The sequence below is a fragment of the Camelus bactrianus genome, chromosome 10 (assembly GCF_048773025.1).
Source record: "Camelus bactrianus isolate YW-2024 breed Bactrian camel chromosome 10, ASM4877302v1, whole genome shotgun sequence".
Taxonomy (NCBI): Eukaryota; Metazoa; Chordata; class Mammalia; order Artiodactyla; family Camelidae; genus Camelus; species Camelus bactrianus.
The window spans coordinates 39,909,929-39,933,242 of record NC_133548.1 but is presented as its reverse complement, the minus strand read 5'-3'; the positions used below and the strand labels follow the sequence as shown (position 1 = coordinate 39,933,242).

The 23,314-nt window shown below is 44.1% G+C and overlaps 1 protein-coding gene and 1 long non-coding RNA gene across 4 annotated transcripts in view; one reads left to right on the top strand and one right to left on the bottom strand.

Moving 5' to 3' along the window:
* Positions 1 to 21,986, top strand: part of PARVA (parvin alpha) — a 146,644-nt gene extending 124,658 nt beyond the window's left edge. For 2 of the 3 annotated variants that reach the window (XM_074372384.1, XM_045524083.2), the window contains 5 exons: positions 1,053 to 1,114; positions 1,826 to 1,894; positions 4,280 to 4,381; positions 5,202 to 5,274; positions 18,887 to 21,986. In XM_074372384.1, the coding sequence (XP_074228485.1) occupies positions 1,053 to 1,114; positions 1,826 to 1,894; positions 4,280 to 4,381; positions 5,202 to 5,274; positions 18,887 to 18,963 (383 nt within the window). In that variant the 3' untranslated portion in view covers positions 18,964 to 21,986. Of the gene's footprint in view, positions 1 to 1,052; positions 1,115 to 1,825; positions 1,895 to 4,279; positions 4,382 to 5,201; positions 5,275 to 9,146; positions 9,212 to 18,886 lie in introns of those variants that run through there. The other variant, XM_074372385.1, reaches the window with a different exon arrangement.
* The window catches only part of LOC123619614 (uncharacterized), a 74,671-nt gene that overhangs the window by 34,062 nt on the left and 17,295 nt on the right, over positions 1 to 23,314 (bottom strand). Inside the window, exon 3 of the long non-coding RNA XR_006728282.2 lies at positions 3,790 to 5,457. This is a non-coding gene — a long non-coding RNA (uncharacterized LOC123619614). The remainder of the gene's footprint in view (positions 1 to 3,789; positions 5,458 to 23,314) is intronic.

Below are 23,314 nucleotides of genomic sequence, written 5' to 3'. Positions count from 1 at the left end.
CTAAGCAGACCATGGAAGTAAAGGAAGAGATGTATTTATGTGCTCAGGACTGTCCCCTCTCCCTACTCTGTCCAGCCCTCCTAAAGCTGCCTCTTTCCTCATCACACCTCCTGCCTCTCCTGTTTCCCAGAACTTTGCTTATAAAGTCTGTGAATGTCCAGATCACACCCCCCATTCTGGCCATCTCAGATTTACCCATCGGTGTGAGAGTAGGAGAGGCAGCCCCAGCACCACAAGCCCTCCCGGCGCCAGGCTCCTCCTGGAGCCTTCTCATTCCCAGCCACAGGGCCCTCCACTAGTTCACCTCTCAAATCGGAGGAGCGGGGGAGCTGTGCAGGGAAAATCCCTGCAGGGGGCATGGCTTTGCTGTTTACTCTGATCCTGTATTTACTGTGGATAATATTTTGAAATATTCTGATCACACAAATAACTCAGATCAGTAGATACTTCCGAGTTTACAGAGCACATCCATTCTTGTCTTCCATCCTCAGAACCCACCTGGGGGAGGTTCATGTCTCAGTGGGCATTTTATAGGAGAGGAAAGTGAGGCTGAAAGGGCTGAAGTGACTGGATCACTCAGGAGGGGGAGCTCCCCTTCCGTCCGGGGGCTCCCTGGCTCCCAATCTGCTTATCTGCTCTCTACCAGGAGGCCTGTCTTGGGCATCATGGTTTTGAAAATTAGGGGGTAAATTGATTGGATATCTGGATGACATTCTGCTTTGAAAAAGCTTCGGGAACACTTTGGAACCTTGACTAAACCACGATATCAAGGAATACAAACAGTGAAGAGAAATGATCAATTCTTGCTGGAGCCCCTGAACCCCAGCCCAGAAGAGGACTGACACAGAGGGGAGAGAGAGAGAGACACACACACACACACACACACACACCCTCCAAGAATCAACCCCAAACCCAGTTTCCCAAGCTCCCAGCACAATCTCATACCCCACAGAATCCCCTTCTGGAGCTGACCACTGGCCTGTGAAAGCTCATGGCTGGGACCTGCAGTGGCATCACCTCTAGGCTCTGCTTCACCTTTTCCTCTTTTTCAGAACGTGATGCCTTTGACACCTTGTTCGACCATGCACCAGACAAGCTCAACGTGGTGAAAAAGGTGGGAGACAGGTGCTTGGGAAGGGGGAGGGAGGGAGGGAGTGGGGGAGGGAGGGGAGTGAGCTGTTGCAAACCATTAGGAAAACCCACCCCTGCAGCTAGCAAGCCTCCCCAAACTGGTGTCATCCTCAGATCTTTGCAGCTACGGGGCTTTCCTGCTGAATGTCCATTTTTTCCTGTCTTGTTCTCACTGGATACCTCATTTAGTCTCTTCTCCAGTGTCTTTTGGGGGTTCTGAGGCTATGAGCCCCCTGCCTTCCCACCCACACTGAACCCCCAACCATCCCTACTCCTCACGTAGACCTCCCTCTGTCTCCCTGGGCACAGGCACCTGGACCTAGGAGGGACTGGAAGGAGGACCAATGGGGTCACTTCTTCTCTGGCCCCCTGCCCCTGGGCTGGGACATTCCACCTGTCATTCTGCCCCCTCAGCACTCCCTGCACCTTGTACAGTCCTGAGTATGGCCAGCTGAGTCACACAATGCATGGACCGCACCTCCTACGGGCCATCCTTTCCTGTCAACTCGAGGAGCTTTGCAGGAAAAGCCTCACAGGCTGCTCAGCCTTGCTCAGCCTGGCCCAGTGATCCCAGGCCCTGCGCTTTTGGCTGGCCTCGTCCCATGTGCTCACGGGGGAGTCATAGAGGCAGCCCCCTCTGTCTGGCACTGGCCAGAGTCCCCATCTCACTGCCTGGCTTGTGCTTTTCTTCTAGACGCTCATCACTTTTGTGAACAAGCACCTGAATAAACTGAACCTGGAAGTCACGGAACTGGAAACCCAGGTGGGTGACAGTGCAGGGTGCAAGGTACGGCCCCCCTCGCCAGCCACCGTTGCCAGTGCCCCAGCCCACACGGCCAGGAGGGCTTTCCACCCTGACCCTGGAGCTTTTACGGGGAGTACAGGAATCTCTTCTACTCCGAGGGATGCATGGCATGACACTTCTCTGAATTTCTTCCAATTTTTTACTTTGAAAAGCTGCAAGAATATTATCATGGATCCCCACCCACACCAGTTAACTTTTGGCCACCTTTGGGGTTTTTCTCTACCCCTAAATACTTTATCATACATCCTCTTAAGAACAAGTACATTCTCTTAGATAATCACAACTCAGTAATCAAACCCAGGCAGTTTTAACATCAGTACGATATGTTACTCTGTTGAGGTTGAGCCATGTGAGCTTGCTGGTATCTGACTGCTCTTGACAATGTCACATGCTTCAAAGAAGCACAGCTGCCCTCGGATTCTCACCTGCTGCGTTCAGTTGTCATGTCTCTTTAGTCTCTAATAGAGAGCAAGTCCTCAGCCTCTCTGCCTAACATGGGCATTGTTGAAGAGCATGGGCCCTTTGGTTGGTACGACACTAGAGTTCTTTCTCTCTTTTTCTCCCTCATGATTGGCGCTAGGAACACTACCACCTTGGCAATGCTGTGTTCTTCTCAGGCACTTCTGTCCCTCAGTCCCATTCCTGGTGCTGGTAACTTTGATCGTTTGACTAAACTGGTGTCCACCCTATTCCCCTACTATAAGGCTCTCCCTCTTCATAATGAATGATGCATCTTTATTGGGAGATACTTTGAGACTGTGTCATGTATCCTCTTTCCTAACCTCCTTTAATTTCTGATGAACTTCTAAAGTGTGGTTTTCTTTTGAACCCATGGGCACCTCCTGTTCTCTTTACAGGCATTGCCTGGGTCTGACTGAGCTCTCCTTGGGTGTGTCTGGACTCTGGAGTCAGCTTCATATACTCTTTGGGAGATAGGGAATGCTCCGCAGAAGTGATGGGTTTCTGGAGAGGGCTGGAACGAGCACCTCCTCTTCAGTTTTCTGGGCAGGAAGTGCTAGGAAGGGGGTCTCTGCCAAGCACTGTCTGGGAGTTTTACCACCCGGTCATGGGGAGTAGTCCAGGTCAGGGGCACTCGGAGCTGTGAGTAACCCTGACCCTAATCCAAGGCCCTCCCCTGAGTTGATAAATTGTATCATTTCATTCTCAATCCATTCCAGCCACAGTCAGAATGGTCCCAGTTAACTAGTTCTGGGGAAGTGCCTTGATTCTGACACAGATACTGGTGTCTGCTTCCCATCGCCCACCCTGGGGTGGCCTGGGATGAGTCATACTCCGGCCCTACCCGCCTGAGTTGTAGACCAGATGGATGGATGGTCTCTACTATCCTTGAGGTGAGGGACTAGGCTCTAAGCCTCTTGCCATGGCCCTTGGCACACAGTTGGGCTTTGTCCGCAGAGCCAGGCAGCTGTGTTGTCCTCCCCGACACCAGCAGCAGTCATGAATGTTTATGAAGTGCTCCCTATGTGCCACGCAGTGTTTTAGGCACTTGACATTTACTTAGTCCTCGTGATAGCCCTTTGAATTAGATTCTATACTCTTATGCTTCTCACTTTATGGATGAGGAAAATGAGGTGCAGAGCAGCTCCATGACTTGCTCAAGTCACGCAGCTAGTAGGCAGTGGAGCTGGCGGCCCAGCCCCGGAGCGCACGTCCCTAACAGCTGCACTGTGCTGCCTCCCAGGCAGGAGAGACTGCCCAGGCCTGCACGACACTAGAGTTCTTTCTCTGTTCATAAGGCAGAAGTCACCCTAGTGGCCACGTGCCGTTGGCCTTGGACATCCCCTTTCCCTTATCCCTCTGACCTCCCTAGTGAACTCCTACTCATCCCTCACCTCTCCATCCAGGCAGCGCCTCCTCCTGAAGCCTTCCCTGCTGCCTTTAGCGGGAGTGAGTGGCCTCTGTCAGTCTCATGCAAGCCCACATGCTTCCTTCCATCAGAGCAGCTGTTGCATTTCTTCCACACCAGTGTCCCCACTGGACTGTGAGCTCCTCCAGGGCAGGGGCTACACTTGACTCATCTCTGTGGCCCCTGTCCCAGATCAGGGCTTGGTACCCAGTTGGTGCCCAATAAATGCTGGACCAGCTGAGATCAGGACCTTAGGCTTATGGCTTCTGTGCTGAACCAGCCAGACATAGCCAGACAAGGGGCAGGCCTGCTACAGAGCAACCCTTCTACCCTGAGCCACTGTTCCTCACCCCAGCAGCAGCCTGCCTGGGGCTACAGCCTTTGGAGGATTGACATGGAAGCTGACAAGCCCCCTTGGTGGGCTTGGGCTGAGGGGCTCAGGGACCCAGTGCCTTCACCTGGCTCTCCCCCTCCAGTTTGCAGATGGAGTGTACCTGGTGCTGCTCATGGGGCTCCTTGAGGGCTACTTCGTGCCCCTGCACAGCTTCTTCCTGACCCCGGACAGCTTTGAACAGAAGGTAAGGGGAGGTGACGTCAGGGGAGGCCCCTAGCCCACACCTCCACTGGGGCCATCTGGGAAAAAGGCAGTGGCTTCCTGTCTGCTCAGGGTCTTCTGTGGTTGGATGGGGGGAGGGGGCCACTGGGATGAGCAGCTGAGCTGGGAAGCAGATACCCGTGCATCACCAAGCATCCTGAACAGCTTTCCCTCCCCTTCAGCCTGGCCCTGGTCCTCTAGCCATAGGCTCTTGCTGGGGGCCACAGCTCAGCCTCTTCTCTCCCCAGAGGTGACAGGGAAGGTGGCTGCAAGGCTGGTCAGACCTGAGGGTGGGTGAGTGTCCTCTGTCTCACACAGGCCCACGTTATTCTCTTGATCAGAACAATTATACTCAGAGAGTATGGCCAGAAGGTAGCCAAGTTCTGATGCCTCTCATCGGCTGCCACAGCCGGCTGCCTGCTAGACAAGGGGCATTTGGTCTCAAGCAGAAATCCTTTTCTGCCTCTTGAACGTGTCTTGCCATCTGATACTCTCAACTGTGTGCACTTAGACCCCTGCGGTTACAGTCTTGGCAGTGACACAGGAACACAGTATGACAGGAAGAGGATTTTGAACTCCTCCAGGAGTGTTACTTCACCCACAGCAGGCTGGGCTGGCTGGCATTCCACGTGGTGGCCCATTTTGGTAGCTTCATTTCTCCTTCCAGTAGTGGCCTCGTTTGAGCTCAGCCTCTGCGCCTCTGGCTACGGTGCTGGCCCCTTCACTTTCCTGGGCAGGTCTCAGGGAGCCGCGAGGGTCCAGGAATGAGTGCAGCACCTCACACACTGCATTTCTCTTTCCAGGTCTTGAACGTCTCCTTTGCCTTTGAGCTCATGCAAGATGGAGGATTGGAAAAGCCAAAACCACGGCCAGAAGGTACTTTGCTCTTCTCTGGGTGGGTGACAAGATGGCCCCTGCGCACGAGTTTTCAGGGCACAGGGCAGGGCTCATGTTTGATACCAGAGGGAGGACTGTCTTTTTCGAAGTTTTCTTTGCCATTTACAGGGGAAGGTGGGACAGGGCGCAGCTGCTCAGTCCTGTGAGCTGCAGGTCACACAGCTGTGGGGGAAAAACAGAATCTGAACTCACACATGGGATCGCAGGGATAATGGCCAGTGCAGATGGTGCGCAGAGCAGAGGTGCTGCTGCAGGAACTGCCCTGTGCCCGATCTCCAGGTTCTTCTGTCCCTGGACAGGGTGCTGGCCTGCCCAGGAGCTGCCTCCCAGTAAGGGAGGGGGAAGAGGCAGGGGCCCTCGCAGGCAGCTCTGCTCTGAGCATAACTGCCTTTCCTGTCCTTTGCCTGCTCCAACTCTGCCCAAGGACGAGGCTTGATTTGTCAAGTTTGTGTTGTAAATGTGAAGACTGAAAAAAATACAAAAGGAGCAAAATGTTCCAGTAGCCCTCCCAGGCTTTTGTGGGTATAGGAGGAGATGGTGACAGCTGGACCAAACTGAAAGGACCAGCATCCTAGACAGGCTGGCGATGTGAGCAAAAGTCCTGCCTGGGGAATGAGGGCTCAGTTTGTGAAACAGCAAAGCATGTGGCTAAGCCCTGGGTCCAGTCCCTACCCCAGCCTTGGGCAACTTAGTTACCCTCTCTGACCCTATGTTTCATGTCTATAAAAATGGGACTCCTAGGGACATACACATGCTCTGATTAAATGAGATGATATCTGATGCACAGCACCTGATACCTAATAATGAGCGTAAGCAGTTACCCATTTGGTGGGAATATTAAGAGTATGAATTGAATAATAGTTGACGATGATGAAACAAGTCATGGAGGGACTTGAGACCAAGGCAGCAAGTTTGGACCCAATTCTGTAGGCAGTGGGAGTCATGGAAGGTCCATGAGCAGGTGAGTGATGTGATTGTAACTCTATTCCAGGGAGATCATTTGAAGGCAGTGTGAAGAACAGATATTTAGATGTGGGGCACCAGCGACAGCACTAGGGAACCCAGAAGGAAAAACAAGCTTGGGAGGGGGCATAAGGATGCCAGCTTTGAAAACCTTGAGGTTGACACCTAGGCACTGACAAGCAGAATTGGAGTTCAAGCAGATCAAGGCTGTGGTTATATGACTAGAAGCCTTCCGCTTATACACCAAGAGAGCATGGGACAACAGGAAAGCATGTAGAGGAGGGTGAGGGACATATCTTGTAGGAATGCCTTTACTTTACAAAGCTGGAGGAGAAAGCAGGAAAACCAGAGAAGAGGGCTCAGTCCCTGTCTCATGACTTTCCAGACTCCGGTAACTATCAGCTCTAGACAACAAAAGCCAATCCCTTATTCTTATTTATCATCATCTTGTTCTAAGCACCTGGTCATTGCCAGAGGAGGACCTCTAGTAAAGCTAGTGTCCCTCTCAGGGCTCTGCCTCTGCAAGGCCACTCTAGCCATCCTAATGCCTCTAGGAATGGACTCTGAGTGTCCCATGGCCAGCAGATCAACGCCCTGCTTCTGGGTAGGGGAGACACAGCAGGAGAGTTCCCGCCAGCGTTTCTGCTTCCATTCTCTTGAACTGCTTAATGTGAAACTTCCTGGTTACAGATTGGGAGTACGTCTTCTAATACTTCAGTTTTCAAGCACTGATTTCCCTTAAGACAGTTTCCCAATATCAATTAGCCTGTAGGGATATTTCAGCATATAGATGGCATTTCTTGTGCAATTATTGAACTGCTTAATATGAAATTTCCTAACCAATGTGAATGGAAAAACACATCTGTCTTTTTTTTTTTTTTTTTTTTTTTTTTTTTTTTGGCTATTATACTGGGCACCATGCCCATGCTGAAAATTTCCAGGGCGTAAAGGAGAACTGAAATGGTATTTTGTGTGACTGTACTCTGTGAGAGGTATATTCCAGCATTCCCTCTCGTTTCTCTGCTTCTACCTGGAAACTGAGATTCAGTAGTAAATGCTGCAGACTTTACAAAAGATGCCAATGTAGGTAATCCTTTGAGGATGTTTCAAAATCAAATTGGCTGTGGTGGAAGCATTTTTCATAGCAAATTTTTTATGCATCCGCCACCATGCTGTTAGACACTCAAAGCTCTGATTTTAACCCCTGGAAACTTTGGGTTTCCATCTCAGATAACTTTTGCCTCCCAGGCTTCATAACCTTTTAGTACCCCAGCTAGTGTAAGCCAAGTATTAGCATCACGTTCATGGTCAATGGAGCAGTTGAAATACTCACATGAAGCTGGTGGCTTTTTATTTAGGACATCACACCACATGTCTTAAATGCACACACCTACCCTGTTATCATTCAGGTAGACTCATCACTGAATATGATTATGACCCCAGCATAACAGGCAAGTGGGGACTCGAAACCTAGTACCAGGCAGGCATGAAGTCTGCATGTAGGACAGCCAGCAGGCTGATGGAATGTCTACAATAGGAGTCAAATAGCTGGAACCAGGCTACTTCAAACAATGCTGAAAATCTAGGCAGGTGAATGTAGCTTCGTTCTAGGTGATCAATACTACTTGCAGAAAGATTCGGTCAGTGGACAAACCAGTGGGAAAATTTTTTGGCTCTGATAATATCAACTGTAAGCAAGGAGGCAGAGCAACAGAAACTGCTAGTGTGAAGATAAATATATTAGATAAGGACAAACTATTTTCCTAAATGACTATCAATTTAAGATTTGTAACACCAGTGTGGTATTATGTGTAGAATGATGGCCTTCCCAAAAATGTCCACATCCTAAGCCCTGGGACCTGTTAGTACCTTACATGGTAAAAGAGACTTCGCAGATGTAATTGAGTTGAGGATCTTGAGCTGAGGAGATTATCTTGGATCATCTGAGTAGTAACAGTGTAATCACGGGAAGAGGGAAGCAGATGACTCAGAGTGACACAGTGTGAGGAAGATTCAGCCCGCCATTGCTGGCTTTGAAAGTGGAAGGGGGCCAAGAGCCAAAGGATGCAGGCAGCCCCTAAAAGCTACTAAAGCCAGAAAACAAATTCTCCCCTAGAGTCTCCCGAAGAGAAAACAGCCCTGCTGACTTCTTGATTTTTATCCCAGTGAAAACCATTTTGGATTTTGATCTTTAAAACTGTAAAATAAATTTGGGTTGTCTTAAGCCACCAAATCTGTGATAATGTTAGAGAAGCAATACAAAGCTAATATACCCTATGATCCAGCAATTCCACTCGTAAGTATGCATGTCCACATACCAGACTCTAGTCCAGGAATATCTAATAGACTAAACTGGAGCTTGTGCATCCCCAGTAGACAAACTAGAGTACTGTGAATTGTTACACAATGGCAACAGTAAAAAAGAACTAGTGAGAAATCACGAGAGAGACCTCTAGTTACTGTAGCATGAAGGGGCCGGTGATTATCCGCTGCAAAAAAAAAACAGCTGTAAAACTGGACACAATGATCAAAACCAACCATTTCGAGGCACTGAAAATTTACCGGAAGTAGACAACAAATTGAGACAGTCTTGAAAAACTACAGAATGTAGTTGAATAATTATAGTTATACCTCAATAAAGCAATAAATTATACCTCAGTGAAATTGTTTTAAAAATGAACAGCTCATGCAACAACAGGGATGAACCTTATAAACATAATTTTGAGTTTAAAAAAATCTAAGTGTGTGTAGTATGAGTCTGTTCTATTGAAGTGTAGAAACAGGCAAAACTACAGCCTGCTGTTTAAGGGTGCATGTGTTGCTGGTGGAACTATGAAGAGAAAGGAAGTAATCATGAATAAAAGTCAGGAGTGTGGTTGTCTTTGCAGGGTGCGAGCACGGTATGACCGGAACACAGAGAGAAAGGGTGTGCTACTAGGGTATGACGGCGTTCTGCTTTTGCCATGGGTGGTGGTGACACAGGGGTTCTCTTCCAGGTATTTAAAACTGCATATATATATGTTGTATGTACTTTCCTGGAAGCTTGTCATATTTTTTAAAAAATTATGTGAAGAAAATGGCAAAGTCACCAGATAGGGAAGCAGGCTGCCACCAAAATGACCTATCTCCAAAGGATGGATTCTGTCCCAGTAGGGAATAAGGTGCAAAGAGGGACTGAGGCAGAATGAGCTCCATCCACTGGGGGTGGGATGGAGGCTGGAACATGATGCACCTCTGGGGGCTGGGCTCACCCTGAGGAGGCGGCCTCTGGCCGCTCAAGTTATTCCAGCCCCCACCAGCTGGGGGCACTGCGCCACTAGATGTCCTGCCACCTTGGTCAACGAACTCAGGGATGGGGGTGGTGAGGTGTCAGAGAAGGGCCATCAGGCTGGGATGGCACAAATAGGGCCATATCTCTTTGTGTAAAGCCTGGGTTTCTGGATTAGAGTTCCCTTCCCTCCTTGACTTCTACATCATTTGGAGAACCACAGACTCATTTTGGATGGTCCTCTGATGGATGGGAAGTATCACCAATGCCACCGAGAGTGACAAGAGCAAACCTGGAGCCCTTGCCCCTTGGCCAGAGGCTTTTTTCTCCCCAGAGTGACCTTGGGTCTGATTTGTCTCTTCCTTAGCCCCAGAGAGCCTCTGCTCTGGCTGTCTCTATCCAGAAGCCCTACCATCCTGTCTGCTCCCAGAGAGAGAGGGACTCTGGGCCAGCAGAGAGGTATTCAGAGCAGTACTGGGTTGCTAATCACAATTTATTAGCCTAGAGCTTTAAAGAGGCTCTGTTTATATAGCATGGAATCACAGTCCAGTCCCAGGCATCCAGAGCCCCTCTCTTAGCTGAGATAGCCCCCCTACTGGCCTGTCTAGAAACACTCTTGTGGCCAGTGGCTTTCTTGATAAGAACAACTATCAGCAGTGTCTCCAGCTGTCATCTCCCACTTCACCAGGCGCAACTCGTGGTGATGCCCTGTAGAAGAAGGGTCTCAGATTTCCCAAGGAGCAGGGCTTAATTTGTGTGAATGACACCCCCTGGAGCTGTACAGTGCACAGACTGAACGCCTATACATAACAGCTCTGCTAACAAGCAAAGATGGGAAAGCAGGAAGGAAACCACCCTTCAGGGAGCCTTTCATATGTTGTAGGGGTTTTTCATAAAACCCAATTTTGCCAGTGAGAAAACCGATTCCAAGAAGTTAAATGACTTCAGCTGGGTTAGTCATTTAACCCACTGTAGTAAAGATGGGCTTCAAACTTGAGTGGGCATTAAAATTAAAATGGAGGAGACATATCAAGAAGGTGTAGTAGGAGCCGGCATAGCTCACCTCCTCTCCATCATGAACACATCAAAAATACATCTCCATGTGGAGCAGTTCTCACTGAAAACTGACTGGAGACTGATAGAAGAAAGACTCTTGTACAACCAAGGGTAAGAAAGATCCACATAGAATTGGGTAGGAAGGAAAGAGAAGCAATCAGGGACCTGTGTCCCTGGGAGGGGACTCAGAAGAGGAGGGGGATTACACAGGCAGAGCTCCTCCCTGGGGAGTGAGCAGTTTAAGCCACATATTGGGCACCCCAGCCCTGCAGTCTGACACCGGGAAGACAAGCCCCTCTTGGCTGGTTTGAAAATCAGTGGGACTAACAGGAGGGCTGTAAGAATCTTGTGAAGAGCATGCACCTACTTGCTTGGTCCTGAAACAAAGTGGAGGAAGGAGATTAAAACTGCAAGAAACTCTGGCCAGTTTCCCACAACTGTCCCAGCATGTGCTCCAGCCCGCTCTGGCCCCACTTGCTTTATGACGCTGCTCCACACTAGGGAGAGGGCTGCTGCGGCTCACGTGGGCGGGGCGGAGTTGACTTGGACCCAGAACAGCATCTGAAAGGTGCAGGAGAAGCCAATGCTAGTGCTTATGGAGGCAGCACATCAGAAGCCATCTGAGACTCTGACTAGGGCTGGGACTGCCACAGCCCACACACGGACCCATGCTGAGTACCTGATCCAGCATTGCTCCCCTATGGGGCAGGGGTGCTGATGCTGGGAGTGAGGAGAAAACAACTTAGAGGGAACAGAGCCAGTTCAGACCCAAACCTCAGGGCTTCTGCTCCAGCAACTTGGGGCCCATCCCACTCCAAACAGGGTGGTGTTGGCCACTGAGCAGAGAAGCCCCAGACCACAGCTGGTTCTGGATCTAGCCCCTCCATCTCCAGCCCTGCGTCCTACCGATGTGATACCTGCCAGCATGCCATGGGGGAAAATATGACTCATGCTCACATCAGATTCAGCTCTCCCAACTAAGGCAGTGGGCACACAGAGACTGTATAGCAGCATTCCCACACGAGACACCCATTCAAGACTGGAGTAGGTAGCTGTTTCACCTAATCTCACAGAGACAGAGAAAGTTATGCAAAATGAGAAGACAGAAGAATTTGTTTCAGTTGAAAGAACAAGAGAAAACCCTTGAAAAATGAACTAATGAAATACACGTAACTTAACAAATAAAAAAATTCAAAGCATTAGTAATAAGAATGCTAACTGAGGGGGAGGCTGTAGCTCAAGTGGTAGAGTGAATGCTTGACATGCACATGATCCCAAGTTCAACCTCAGCACCTCCTCCAAATAGAAATAAGTGAATAAACCCAATTACCACCCCCCTCGTAAAACAAAACAAGAGTGCTAACTGAATTAGGGAAAAGATGAATACAGTGAGAATTTAATGAGAAACTAGAAACTATAAAAAGAACAAATCAGAGCCGAAGAATACAATAAATGAAATGAAAAACACACTAGAAGTAATGAATAGCAGACTAGTTGATACAGAAGAAACCAAAAGTGATCTACAAGATAGAATGATGGAAGTCACCTGATCAGAATTACAAGAAACACAAATGTTTAAAAATGAGAATAGTTTAAGTGACCTCTGGGACATCAAGCATGAAAAAGTTCAGATTATATGGGGTCCCAGAAGGAGAAGAGAGAGAAAAGGGTCCAAAATTTATTTGATGAAATTATGGCTGAAAACTTTCTGAGCCTGAAGAAACAGATATCCAGGTACAGGAAGCATAGAGGGTCCCAAACAAGATGGAGCCAAAGAGACCCACATCAAGACAGATCATAATTAAAATGGCAAAATTAAAGAGAATTCTAAAGGCAGCAAGAAAAAAACAGTCATATATAAAGGAACCCCCATAAAGCTATCAGATGATTTTTCTGCAGCAACTTTGCAGGCCAGAAGGAAGTGGCATGTTATATTTAAATGTAGAAATGGAAAAATCTGCAACCTAGATACTCTACCTAGCAAAATTATCATTTAGAATTAAAGGGAAGATACAGAACTTCTCAGACAAGCAAAAATGCCAAGAGTTCATCAATACTAAACCTACCCTAAAAGAAATGTTAAAGGGTCTTTTCTAAGTGGAAAATAAAAGGCTAATACAAAAAGTAAGTATCTGTAGGAAAGGAAAAATTCTACTAGTAAAGGCAAACACATAGTAAAGGTTGAGGATCAACCACTTAAAATAAGCTAGTATGAAGATGAAAAGACCAAAAAATTGTACAATCAACTATAGCTGCAACAGTGAAGGGACAGACATGAAGATGTAAAATTGGATATCAAAAACACAAATGTGGAGGGGGATTAAAAATCTAGGTCTTTTAGAATATGTTTGAACTTAATTGACTATCAGTTTAAAATAAGTAGATATAGTTAAGGTCAATATATATGGAGCCCATGGTAACCACAAATCAAAAACCTGCAGTAGATAAAAACTATAGAGAAAAGAACACAAGCATACCACTAAAGAAAATCATCAAACAAGAAGGGAAGAAACTAAAAGAAGAACAGAACAGAGAAGTACAGAAACAACCTGAAAATAAGTAACAAAATGGCAATAAGTACATACCTATCAATAATTTTTTTTTGTTTGGGAAGGAATTTGATTGACTGATTGATTGATTTATACATACATACATACTGGGGACTGAACCCAGGACCTTGTGCATACTAAGCACACACTCTACCACAGAGCTCTCCCCTTCCCCCTCAATAATCACTTTTTTTTTTTTAATTGAAGTATAGTCAGTTTACAGTGTTGTGTCACTTTCTGGTATATTGCATAATAGTCCAGTCATACATACACAAACATATATTTGTTTTCATATTCTTTTTCATTATAGGTTACTACAAGATATTGAATATAGTTTCCTGAGCTGTACATTATAAACTTGTTTATCTATCACTTTAAATGTCAATGGACTAGATACTCCAATCAAAAGACATGGGATGGCTGATTTGATTTAAAAAAAAAAGGTCTATCTAAATGCTGCTTACAAGAGGCTCACTTCAGAACTAAAGACACACACAGACTGAAAGGGAAGTGAAGGAAAAATATTTTATGCAAATAGAAACAAAGCTGGGCTAGTAATACTCACAGTAAGACAAAATAGACATTAAAACAAAGTCTATAACAAAGACAAAGAAGGGCATTAAACAGTGAAAGATCAATACCAGAAGAGGATAAACACTTGTTAACATATACACACCTAAATATATAAAGCAAATATTGACATAATGGGAGAAACTGACAATACAATAATAGCAGTGGATTTTAACATCCTACTTACATCAATGAACAGATCATCCAGACAGAAAATCAGTAAGGAAACAGTGGTCTTAAATGACACACTAAAACTGTTGGACTTAATTGATCTCTAGAGGACATTCCATTCAAAAACAGCAGAATACACATTCTTTTCAAGCATACATGGAATATTCTCCAGGATAGATCACATGCTAAGCCACAAAACAACTCTCAATAAATTTAAGAGGACAGAAATTTATCAAACATTTTTCTGACTAAACAGTATGAAACTAGAAATCAATTACAGGAATAAAAATGGGAAAAGCACAAACACGTGGATACTAAACACACACTACTTAAAAACCAATGGGTCAGTGAAGAATTCAAAGAAAATCAAAGTATCTCTGGACAAACGAAAATGAAAACACAACTTTTCAAAATCTACGGGATGTAGAAAAAGCAGTTCTAAGAGGGAAGCTTATAGCAATACAGGACTACTTCAAGAAAAAAGAAAAAAATCTCAAACAACCTAACCTACCATCTAAAGGAATTAGGGGAAAAAACAAAAACAAAAAACAAAGCCCAAAGTCAGTAGAAAGAAAGGAATAAAGATCAGAGAGGAAATAAATAAAATAAAGACCAAATACCAATAGCAAATATCAATGAAACCAAGAGCTGTTTTTTTGAAAAGATAACAGAATTGATAAATCTTCACCTAGGCTCATGAAGAAAAAAAAAGAGAGAGTGGATCCAAACAAAATAAGAAATGAAAGAAGAGAAATAACAACTGATATCACAGAAATACAAAAGATCACAAAGAATACTATGAACAGTTATATGCCAACAAATCAGACCATCTAGAAGAAATGGACAAATTTCTAAACACGTACAACCTTCCAAGACTGAATTAGGAAGAAAGACAATATGAACAGAGTGGTCATGAGTAGTGAATTGAATTTGTAAAAAACAAAGCAAAACTCCCAGCAAACAAAAGTCCAGGACCAGATGGCTTCATAGGCCAAACATATAAAGAACTAATATCTGGCCTTCTCAACCATTCAAAAAAATTTAGGAGGAGAGAACACTCAAATTAATTCTACAAGGCCACTATTACCCTGATACCAAAACCAAAGACACTACAGAAAAGTACAGGCTAATCTCTCTCAAAAAAATATCGATGTCAAAATTCTCAATATCACCAAACCAAATCCAACAATATATAAAAACCCCACAATCAAGTGGGATTTATCTCAGGAATATTCAATATCCACAAATCAATTTGATACACATTAACAAAAGGAAGGATAAAAATCTAAGATCATCTCAATAGATGCAGAAAAGGCATTTGACAAAGTCAACATCCATTCCTGATAAAAATTCTCATCATTAGTTGGTCTAGAGGGAACATATCTCAATATAATGAAGACCATTTATGACAAACCCACAGCTAACATCATACTCCACCCTGAAAAGCTAAAGGCTTTCCCTTTAAAATCAGGAACAAGTCAAGGATGTCCTCTCTTGTCATGTCTAACTAACCTAGTATTTGAAGTCCTAGCAATCAGAAATAGCAATAAGAAAAAAAAAAAGACATCCACCTGGAAAAAGTAAAACTGTCACTATTTGTAGATGACATTATACTGTATATTGAAAACCTGAAGTCTCCACCAAAAAACTATTAGCACTAATAAATGAATTCAGTAAAGTTGCAGGATACAAGATTAAAATACAAAAATCTGTTGCCTTTCTATACACTAATAATTATCAGAAAGAGAAAGCAAGAAAATAATCCTGTTTAAATCACACCAACAAGAATAAAATACCTAAGAATAAACTAAGGAGGTAAAAGACCTATATTCTGAAAACTATAAAATACTGATGAAGGAAAATGAAGATGATACAAAGCAATGGAAATATATCCCATGGCCATGGATTGGAAGAATATTGTTAAAATGCCCATATTACCCAAAGCAATCTACAGATTTAATGCAATCCCTATCAAAATACCCATGACTTTTTTTTTTTAAACAGAACTAGAACAAATATCCTAAAATTGATATGGAACCACATAACACCCCAAGTTTCCAAAGCAATCTTGAGAAAAAAGAACAAATCTGGAGGTATCATGGTCCCTGATTTTAGACGATAGTACAAAGCTACTGTAGTAAACAGCATGGCAGTGGCACAAAACAGACACAAAGATCAGTGGAACAGGATAGAAAGTCCAGAAATAAACCCAGTTACTTGTGGTTAATTAATCTACAACAGTGGAGGCAAGAATATACAGTAAGTGGTGCTGGGAATACTGGACAACTACATGTAAAAGAATGAAATTAGAACATTTGTTCATACCATATACAAAAATAAACTCAAAATGGGTTAAAGACCTAAATTTAAGACCTGAAACCATAAAACTCCTAGAAGAGAACATAGGAAAAACACCATTTTACATACATTGTAGCAACATTTTTGGGGACCTGTCTCCTAAGGCAAAAGAAACAAAAGCAAAATTAAATAAATGGGACCTAATTAAACTTAAAAGCTTGCACATCAAAGGAAACATTGACAAAATGATAAGACAACCTACTGAATAGGAGAAAATATTTGCAAATGATACGACCAATAAGCAGTTAATATCCAAAATATATAAACAGCTCAAACAACTCAATATTAAAAAAAACAATCTGATTAAAAAATGGGCAGAAGACCAGAATAGACATGTTTCCAAAGAAGATATACAGACGGCCAACAGGCACATAAAAAGATGCTTGACATCGCTCATCGTCAGAGAAACGCAAATCAAAATGACAATCAGCTATCACCTCACACCTGTCAGAATGGCTATCATCAAAAAGTGGGCAACTAATAAGTGTTGGCAAATATGTGGAGGAAAGGGAATCCTAGTACACTGTGGGAATATAAATTGGTACAGCCACTATGGAAAACAGTAAGAATATCCCTCAAAAACTGAAACAGAACCACCATATGATCCAGCAATTTCACTACTTGGGTATATATATATCTGAAGAAAATGAAAACACTATTTCAAAAAGATACATGCACCCCAGTGTTCCCTGCAGCATTATTTACAGTATCCAAGATAGGCAAGCAGCCTAAGTGTCCATCAACAGATTTATATGAATAAAGAGAATGCAATGCAATGCAATGGAATATCAGCCATGAAAAAGAATGAAATTCTGCCATTTGCAACAACATGGATGGACTTAGAGGATATTATGTTCAGTGAAATAAATCAGACAGAGAAAGACAAATACTGTATTATATAACTTGTATGTGGAGCCTAAAAAATGAATATAACAAAACAGAAGCAGGCTCACAGATATAGAGAACAAACCAGTGGTTACCAGTGGAGAATGGGAAGGGGGTGGGGGCAGGGGCAAGATACTGGTAGGGGAACAACAGATACAAACTACTATGTGTAAAATAAATAAGCAAAATAAGCAACAAAGATACACTCTACAGCACAGAAAAATATAGCCAATATTTTATAGTAACTTTAAATGGAGTATAATCTATAAAAATATTGAATCACTATGTTGTATACCTGAAACTAATACATTATAAATCAACTATACTTCAATAAAAGAAAAAAGAAAAAATTAAATGGTCAGTTTGAAACATTCTCCCATATTGGACATTTTCTTTCTCTAGCAACCTTAGAATTCCCCCCTCCTTTTTTTTTATTTGAAATATAGTCGGTTTACAGTGTGTCAGTTTCTGGTGACAGCATAATGTTTCAGTCATACATACACATACATATATTCATTTTCATATTTTTTAATTCTAGGTTACTACAAAATATTGAATATAGTTCCCTGTGCTATACAGTAAACTTGTTGTTTAGCTATTTTATATATATTAGTTAGTATCTGCAAATCTCGAACTCCCAGTTTATCCCTTCCCAACCCTCCCCCACACCCCAACCCCCAGTAATCATGTTTGTTTACTGCCTGTGGGTCTGTTTCTGTTTTGTAGATGAGTTCATCACTTGCCCTTTTTAAACATAATTTCAAGTGCAACTCTCCTGACTTGTATAGTCTTCAGAATTTGGCCTTTTTTCTTTCTTTCTTTTTTTCACATTTTCTTTTCCTTATAATTTTATTACCTAAGCCCGTATTCCTAAATAGTAGGCAGAGTTCCCTCCTTTATGTTTTCCCTACTCCGGTTCTTCAAAGGAAGGCTCTCCAACAGGGGCACGAGCGCAGAGGGAGGAGAGCAGAGAGGGGCCTTGTTGGCGGAGGAGATGGCAGAGGAGTCGGCAGAGGGTTAGAGGGGCAGCTGGAGAAAGTGAGCAGTAAAGAGAAGGAAGAGAGGGAGGAACAGAGGAAGTGAGGACGAGAGGAAATTGTTGAAGCAGCAGCTCAGGACCCACAGTGGAACGCTCCTGAAAATACAGTCCAGCTCCAGCCTCGAAACTGGCTGCCTGGCTCTGTCCTTAATCTGAGGCTTTCTTTTGGATGACACCTACCTACTGAGTGCTCCCCGCCAGGTGGCCTCCTGTGTCCTCCCCTCCCTTCTTAAGGGAGAGGTAGCTTCCTCCTAACTCACCACCTCAACCCCCGTGGTAGCCCCAGGCCCTCCCCTCCTTTCCACCACTCTTGGCTGGCTCTGTGGTGCAGGCTGAAGGCAGAGGGAGAGGGACCCCAGAGACAGGTAAGACCCAGGGGACAGAGTCAAGGTCAGGATGCTTTTTCCAGGGCAAAGGCTGCATGCTCTGGGGTCTGCTTTCTTTCAGTGAGAGGTGAGACACCCATGCCCCAGCACCTCTGCCCCTCGCTGCCCCCTGCTCTGAATTCTTGCTGCACACACTGCCCATCCTTCAACAGCCACCTGCCCCTGCTTGTCTCATGGGGATGCTCTTCTCTCCCAGGACAGGAAGCTGGCTCTGCAGGGCAGACGCCCACCCCAGGACCATGCTGGGCACATGTGGTGGGTGGCAGGAGGAAGAGGACAAGCAATGCCAATTTGGGGCCATGTGTCACCACTGAAGCAACATGCATTTTGTTTGTTTTCTATGCAGATATCGTCAACTGCGACCTGAAATCCACACTGCGAGTGTTGTACAACCTCTTCACCAAGTACCGGAATGTGGAGTGAGGGGCAGACTGGACCGTCCCCCGAGCCGCCTTAACCTGCTTGTTCCTGTCTCCTGCTCTGTGCTCTTCCCTAAGTCCAGCTGCGACCCAGAGACCATGGGAACTGAAATTAGGAAGGAAGTGATCAATAACTCAGTGGGCTGACTCACACCTCCCAGGCTCTGAGGACTGACCCAGCAGTGGCTGGTGAAGGTTGTCCCCATCCTGGTGCTAGGTCCAGATTTTCCTGTGTGATTTGGGAACCAGCTTAAGCACAAGGGACCACCCTCCCCCCAACCAGAAGATGAAAATAAAGATAATAGTTACCATTTAATGGGTGTAACCTGTGGGCTGGGCACCATGCCAAGTGCTCTGACCTGCTCAACTCGTGAATACTCATGACTCCCATTGAAGCATATGTTATCAGCCCCTTTGACAGATAAGGAAACTGAGGCTTAGAGGTTCCATAAACTTGCCAGAAGTTGCCACTTGTTTTTCTTCTTTGAACATATGTTAATAAGTAGCCCATCACATAACATTCTCTGCATGTTCTATAGTTGTGTGTGTCCACCTGCACCCTCCAAGAAGCCAGAAGCCCCCTGATCTCACCACCAGGCAGACTAGGTCAGGGCTCAGTGGTTCACAGTAAAACTGGCAAATCAAATTTAACCCAGTTAATAGTATGTGTGTGGCAGGAGCCATGTCCCTTAACTCCTTTGTGCAGATGACAATTATTCTTAATTCCTTCAGATTTGTAATAACCCCTTACTCTGGTTTCAGAGTGACATTTGGGAAGGATTGTGTTTAAAATTAATGGAGTGGCACATTTTGCAGCCTTTTTGCTTGATTGCATGTAATGGAAGTGCCCTATATTTTCCTACAAAGTAAGTACTTGATTCATTATCGTTAGGCAAATGTACAATATACCCGGGCACTGCGGAGAGCTGGGCGCGGGCCCATGTGAGCAGGGCTTGGGAAGTAGGGCTCTTCAACAGGGACCCTTGAGCTTTAAAGAAAGGAACTCCTTTTTGCCCTCTAATTGATCATTTAGACCATTTCTGGCTAAGTCTGCCCACATGCAATTACTGGCTAATTCAGGCGAGGAAAAATGTAAGTTATTTAGACCCAAGCTGAGTGGTTTCCTTGCGTGGGTTACCCGCGGGCTCATGGTTACATGGGTCCCCTCTATGTGAACCCAAGTTTGGTATACAGGTCTCTTGTTGTCCCAGCCTGCGGGTCCTGCGGGGATAGGAAGGGGACAGAAGTGGGGGTGACTAGGAGGACAAGCGGCGTGGGGCAAATACTTGCACATTCCATGTGCTCCATAGGGATGGGCTGATGGTACCTAACACTTGTACTCATGAGTTGACCAAGCCGTGGGATAACTAGTAACGTGTACTGATAATATATCTGCATCATAGAATTTTCCTAAATATGCCAGGTAGACACCAGCCTGTGTCCCGCCTCCAGAATGCTTTGTCACTACTGGAGGCCCAGTCGTGCAAAGCCCATCTGTAGTTTGAGGAATTCATTTTGGCCTCTGTCTACACCACCAGCCAGAGCAAGGCCTCCCATCGTGTCTAAAACATTCCTTCCAGCTTCACCTCACGTCTGACTCCACAGTCTAGCTGCAGTAGCTCAGAACCCACGCGATTTAGATGCGCTGCCTGTTTCTGCAGAGATTTTGCTCCAAAAAGGAATTATTACTCAGCATAATGAGCATTTAAGATACAAAGAAAATGTACTCTCGTGTCAATTTATGTAAAAGAATACAATTTGTTTTTACATAATTAGTGAAGTATTTCGTTTTTCATTAGGAAACACTAGATACCATGAGATTTCTGTTTGCTCTCTTTTAAATTCCTAATAGCAAATCAACGTAAATAACTGCTTTGTCTCCTTGAGCAATACTAAAGAGGGATGAAATAAGAGGAATGTGTTCATTTAAACGTGCTTTGCTATAAGAGTTTTGTCTTTTGTTTTTTCCTTATATTCAAGCTGTAAATGGAGAGTGGACAAGTGGCCTTATTAAGGGCACTCCTTTTTATATTTTATGTGTACACTGTAATGAAAACACCTCAGAACCCTTAGAAAGTTTTCAATAACAAGTCTAATTTATCAGAAAATTGTTTTGACACCGAGATCTTTGCCTTTAGTCCAGAATCCCAGGGCCTGGGCCTGGTTTTATAACCCTATCGTTTCATTTAGACGTTTTCCTTTAGATTCTGGAATCTCCTGCTTAATACATGAAGCGGGGAAAAGCATTAGAAAATAAATAAGCCAAACTTAACCGCCATCTCTTTTAAAAGAAAAAAAAAACCGAGGCAAGAATCAAGTCTCTAGGCTCACTGGGTCCTTTTGTCCTTTCTGCTCTTTTCTAGAATTGAAATTCATTGATATTTTTAATAGTTATAAATGGTGCAAAATTAAAAAAGCATGAATGGGTATCTAGTGAAAAACCTCATCTCCCTCTCTCCCCTCCCCCAGCAGCCAATTTACCTGTCCCGAGAAGCAACTATTTTGATCTGTTTTATATTTACTTCCAGAGATACCCTGGCCATATAAAGCATCAGCAGACATATAAAATCATTTGTTAGCATAAATAGCATATTATACATACTATCATGCACACTGCTTTTTTCACTTAATGTACTATCATGGAGATTATTTTACACTGGGTATTAAAACTTCTTACATTTTGAAACGAGGATATGAGTACTTTATAAATCCAAATGCACATGTCTGGTCTGCATGAGCTGGGAAATGAAAGCCCGACCAGAGGAGGTAATGCCGCCTAGATAGTGATTCCAAAGTCAAGACCGGGACCTACCAGGGTCGGGGTAGAGGGTGTCTTACCAGACACGTTTTCCTGTGCCCTGAGCTGAATTTAGTCTTTAAAGGGCTCCTTTGGATTATTATGGTGAATGGTGTGCAGTTTAAGCTTTCATTTGTACTTATTACTAGGGCTACTAATTTGTAATTGACTGAGAAAAAACAGTATGGAAATTCCTCAAAAAACTAAAAATAAATTTACCATATGATTTAGCAACCCCACTCCTGGGCATATATCTGGAGGGAACTCTTAATTTGAAAAGAACACGCACTCCAATGTTCATAACAGCACTATATACAGTAGCCAAGGCATGGAAGCAACCTAAATGTCCATTGACATATGACTGGATAAAGAAGCTGTGGTATATTTATACAATGGAATACTACTCAGCCATAAAAAATGAATAAAATAATGTCATTTGCAGCAACATGAACAGACCTAGAGATCATCATTCTAAGTAAGCCAGGAAGAGAAAGAAAAATACCTTATGATGTCACTCATATATGAAATCTAAAAAAAAAAAGAAAAAAGGCACTATGAAACTCATCTACAAAACAGAAATAACAATCTTATGGTTACTGGGGAAAGTGGGTGGGAAGGGATAAATATGGGAGTTTGAGACTTGCAAATATTAGCTACCATATATAAAAATATATAAATAAATAAATAAGCAAAAATATAAAGCACCCCACAGTGTTCTGCTACAAGCCCAGCCACCATACAGCGCCCATCTACTCTATGGGAAGGTTCCAGTTTCACATGTATAGGCACAGAGCTGACATTTTCAAAATCTGGGAGAAGGACTCTGTATCAGCACATCATCAGTATTGTCCTGAGTTAGTTGCTATTTGCAATTGCTGTTCTCGGTTCTTTTTAATTATGAATTACGGTTAGCTTAGCTTTAGCATTATCAGTTTATTTTGTTGTGGGTGGCTTGGTTAACCCTACAGGGTATACTGAAGCTTATTTGCATCAACAGTATTCTGGGGCTGTAATTTTCCAATAACTCGACTCTCAGACGTGTATACATTGTGGTTCAAATATGAATCATCCATACTCCAGTGCTAGAACAAATGTATACATAATCCACTCCCTCAAAATTACCACTAATTTATTTTTCCACTGGAAAATGAGACTAGATGGAGTCGGTAGGTCAAGCAGTTTTGCCCTGCCTAAGTAGGGGCTGATCAAAAATAATTTGAGATCCACTGCAGTTAATTACAAACCCACCTCCCTAAAAAACATTCTACAGATGCAAGAGGGATGTGTCCTGAAATCTTCACCAATGCTACTACTGCATGCAGTCTTTCCCCTCCCTCCACCGCCAAAATTCACTGAGCTCTATTGGAAAATTTAAGAGTTGCTGTGGAAACTGAGAACAAGACGACTGCACTGAGATACAAATGCTGTGTGGTCGGTGGACTCACTCACCAGCTTCCCAACGCTTGCAGATTCAGGTCCCAGCAAAGGACAAGTTAGTATGTAGGAGTTGCTCGCTATTATAACTACAAAGATTTTATCTGCACACACCAAATTTTAA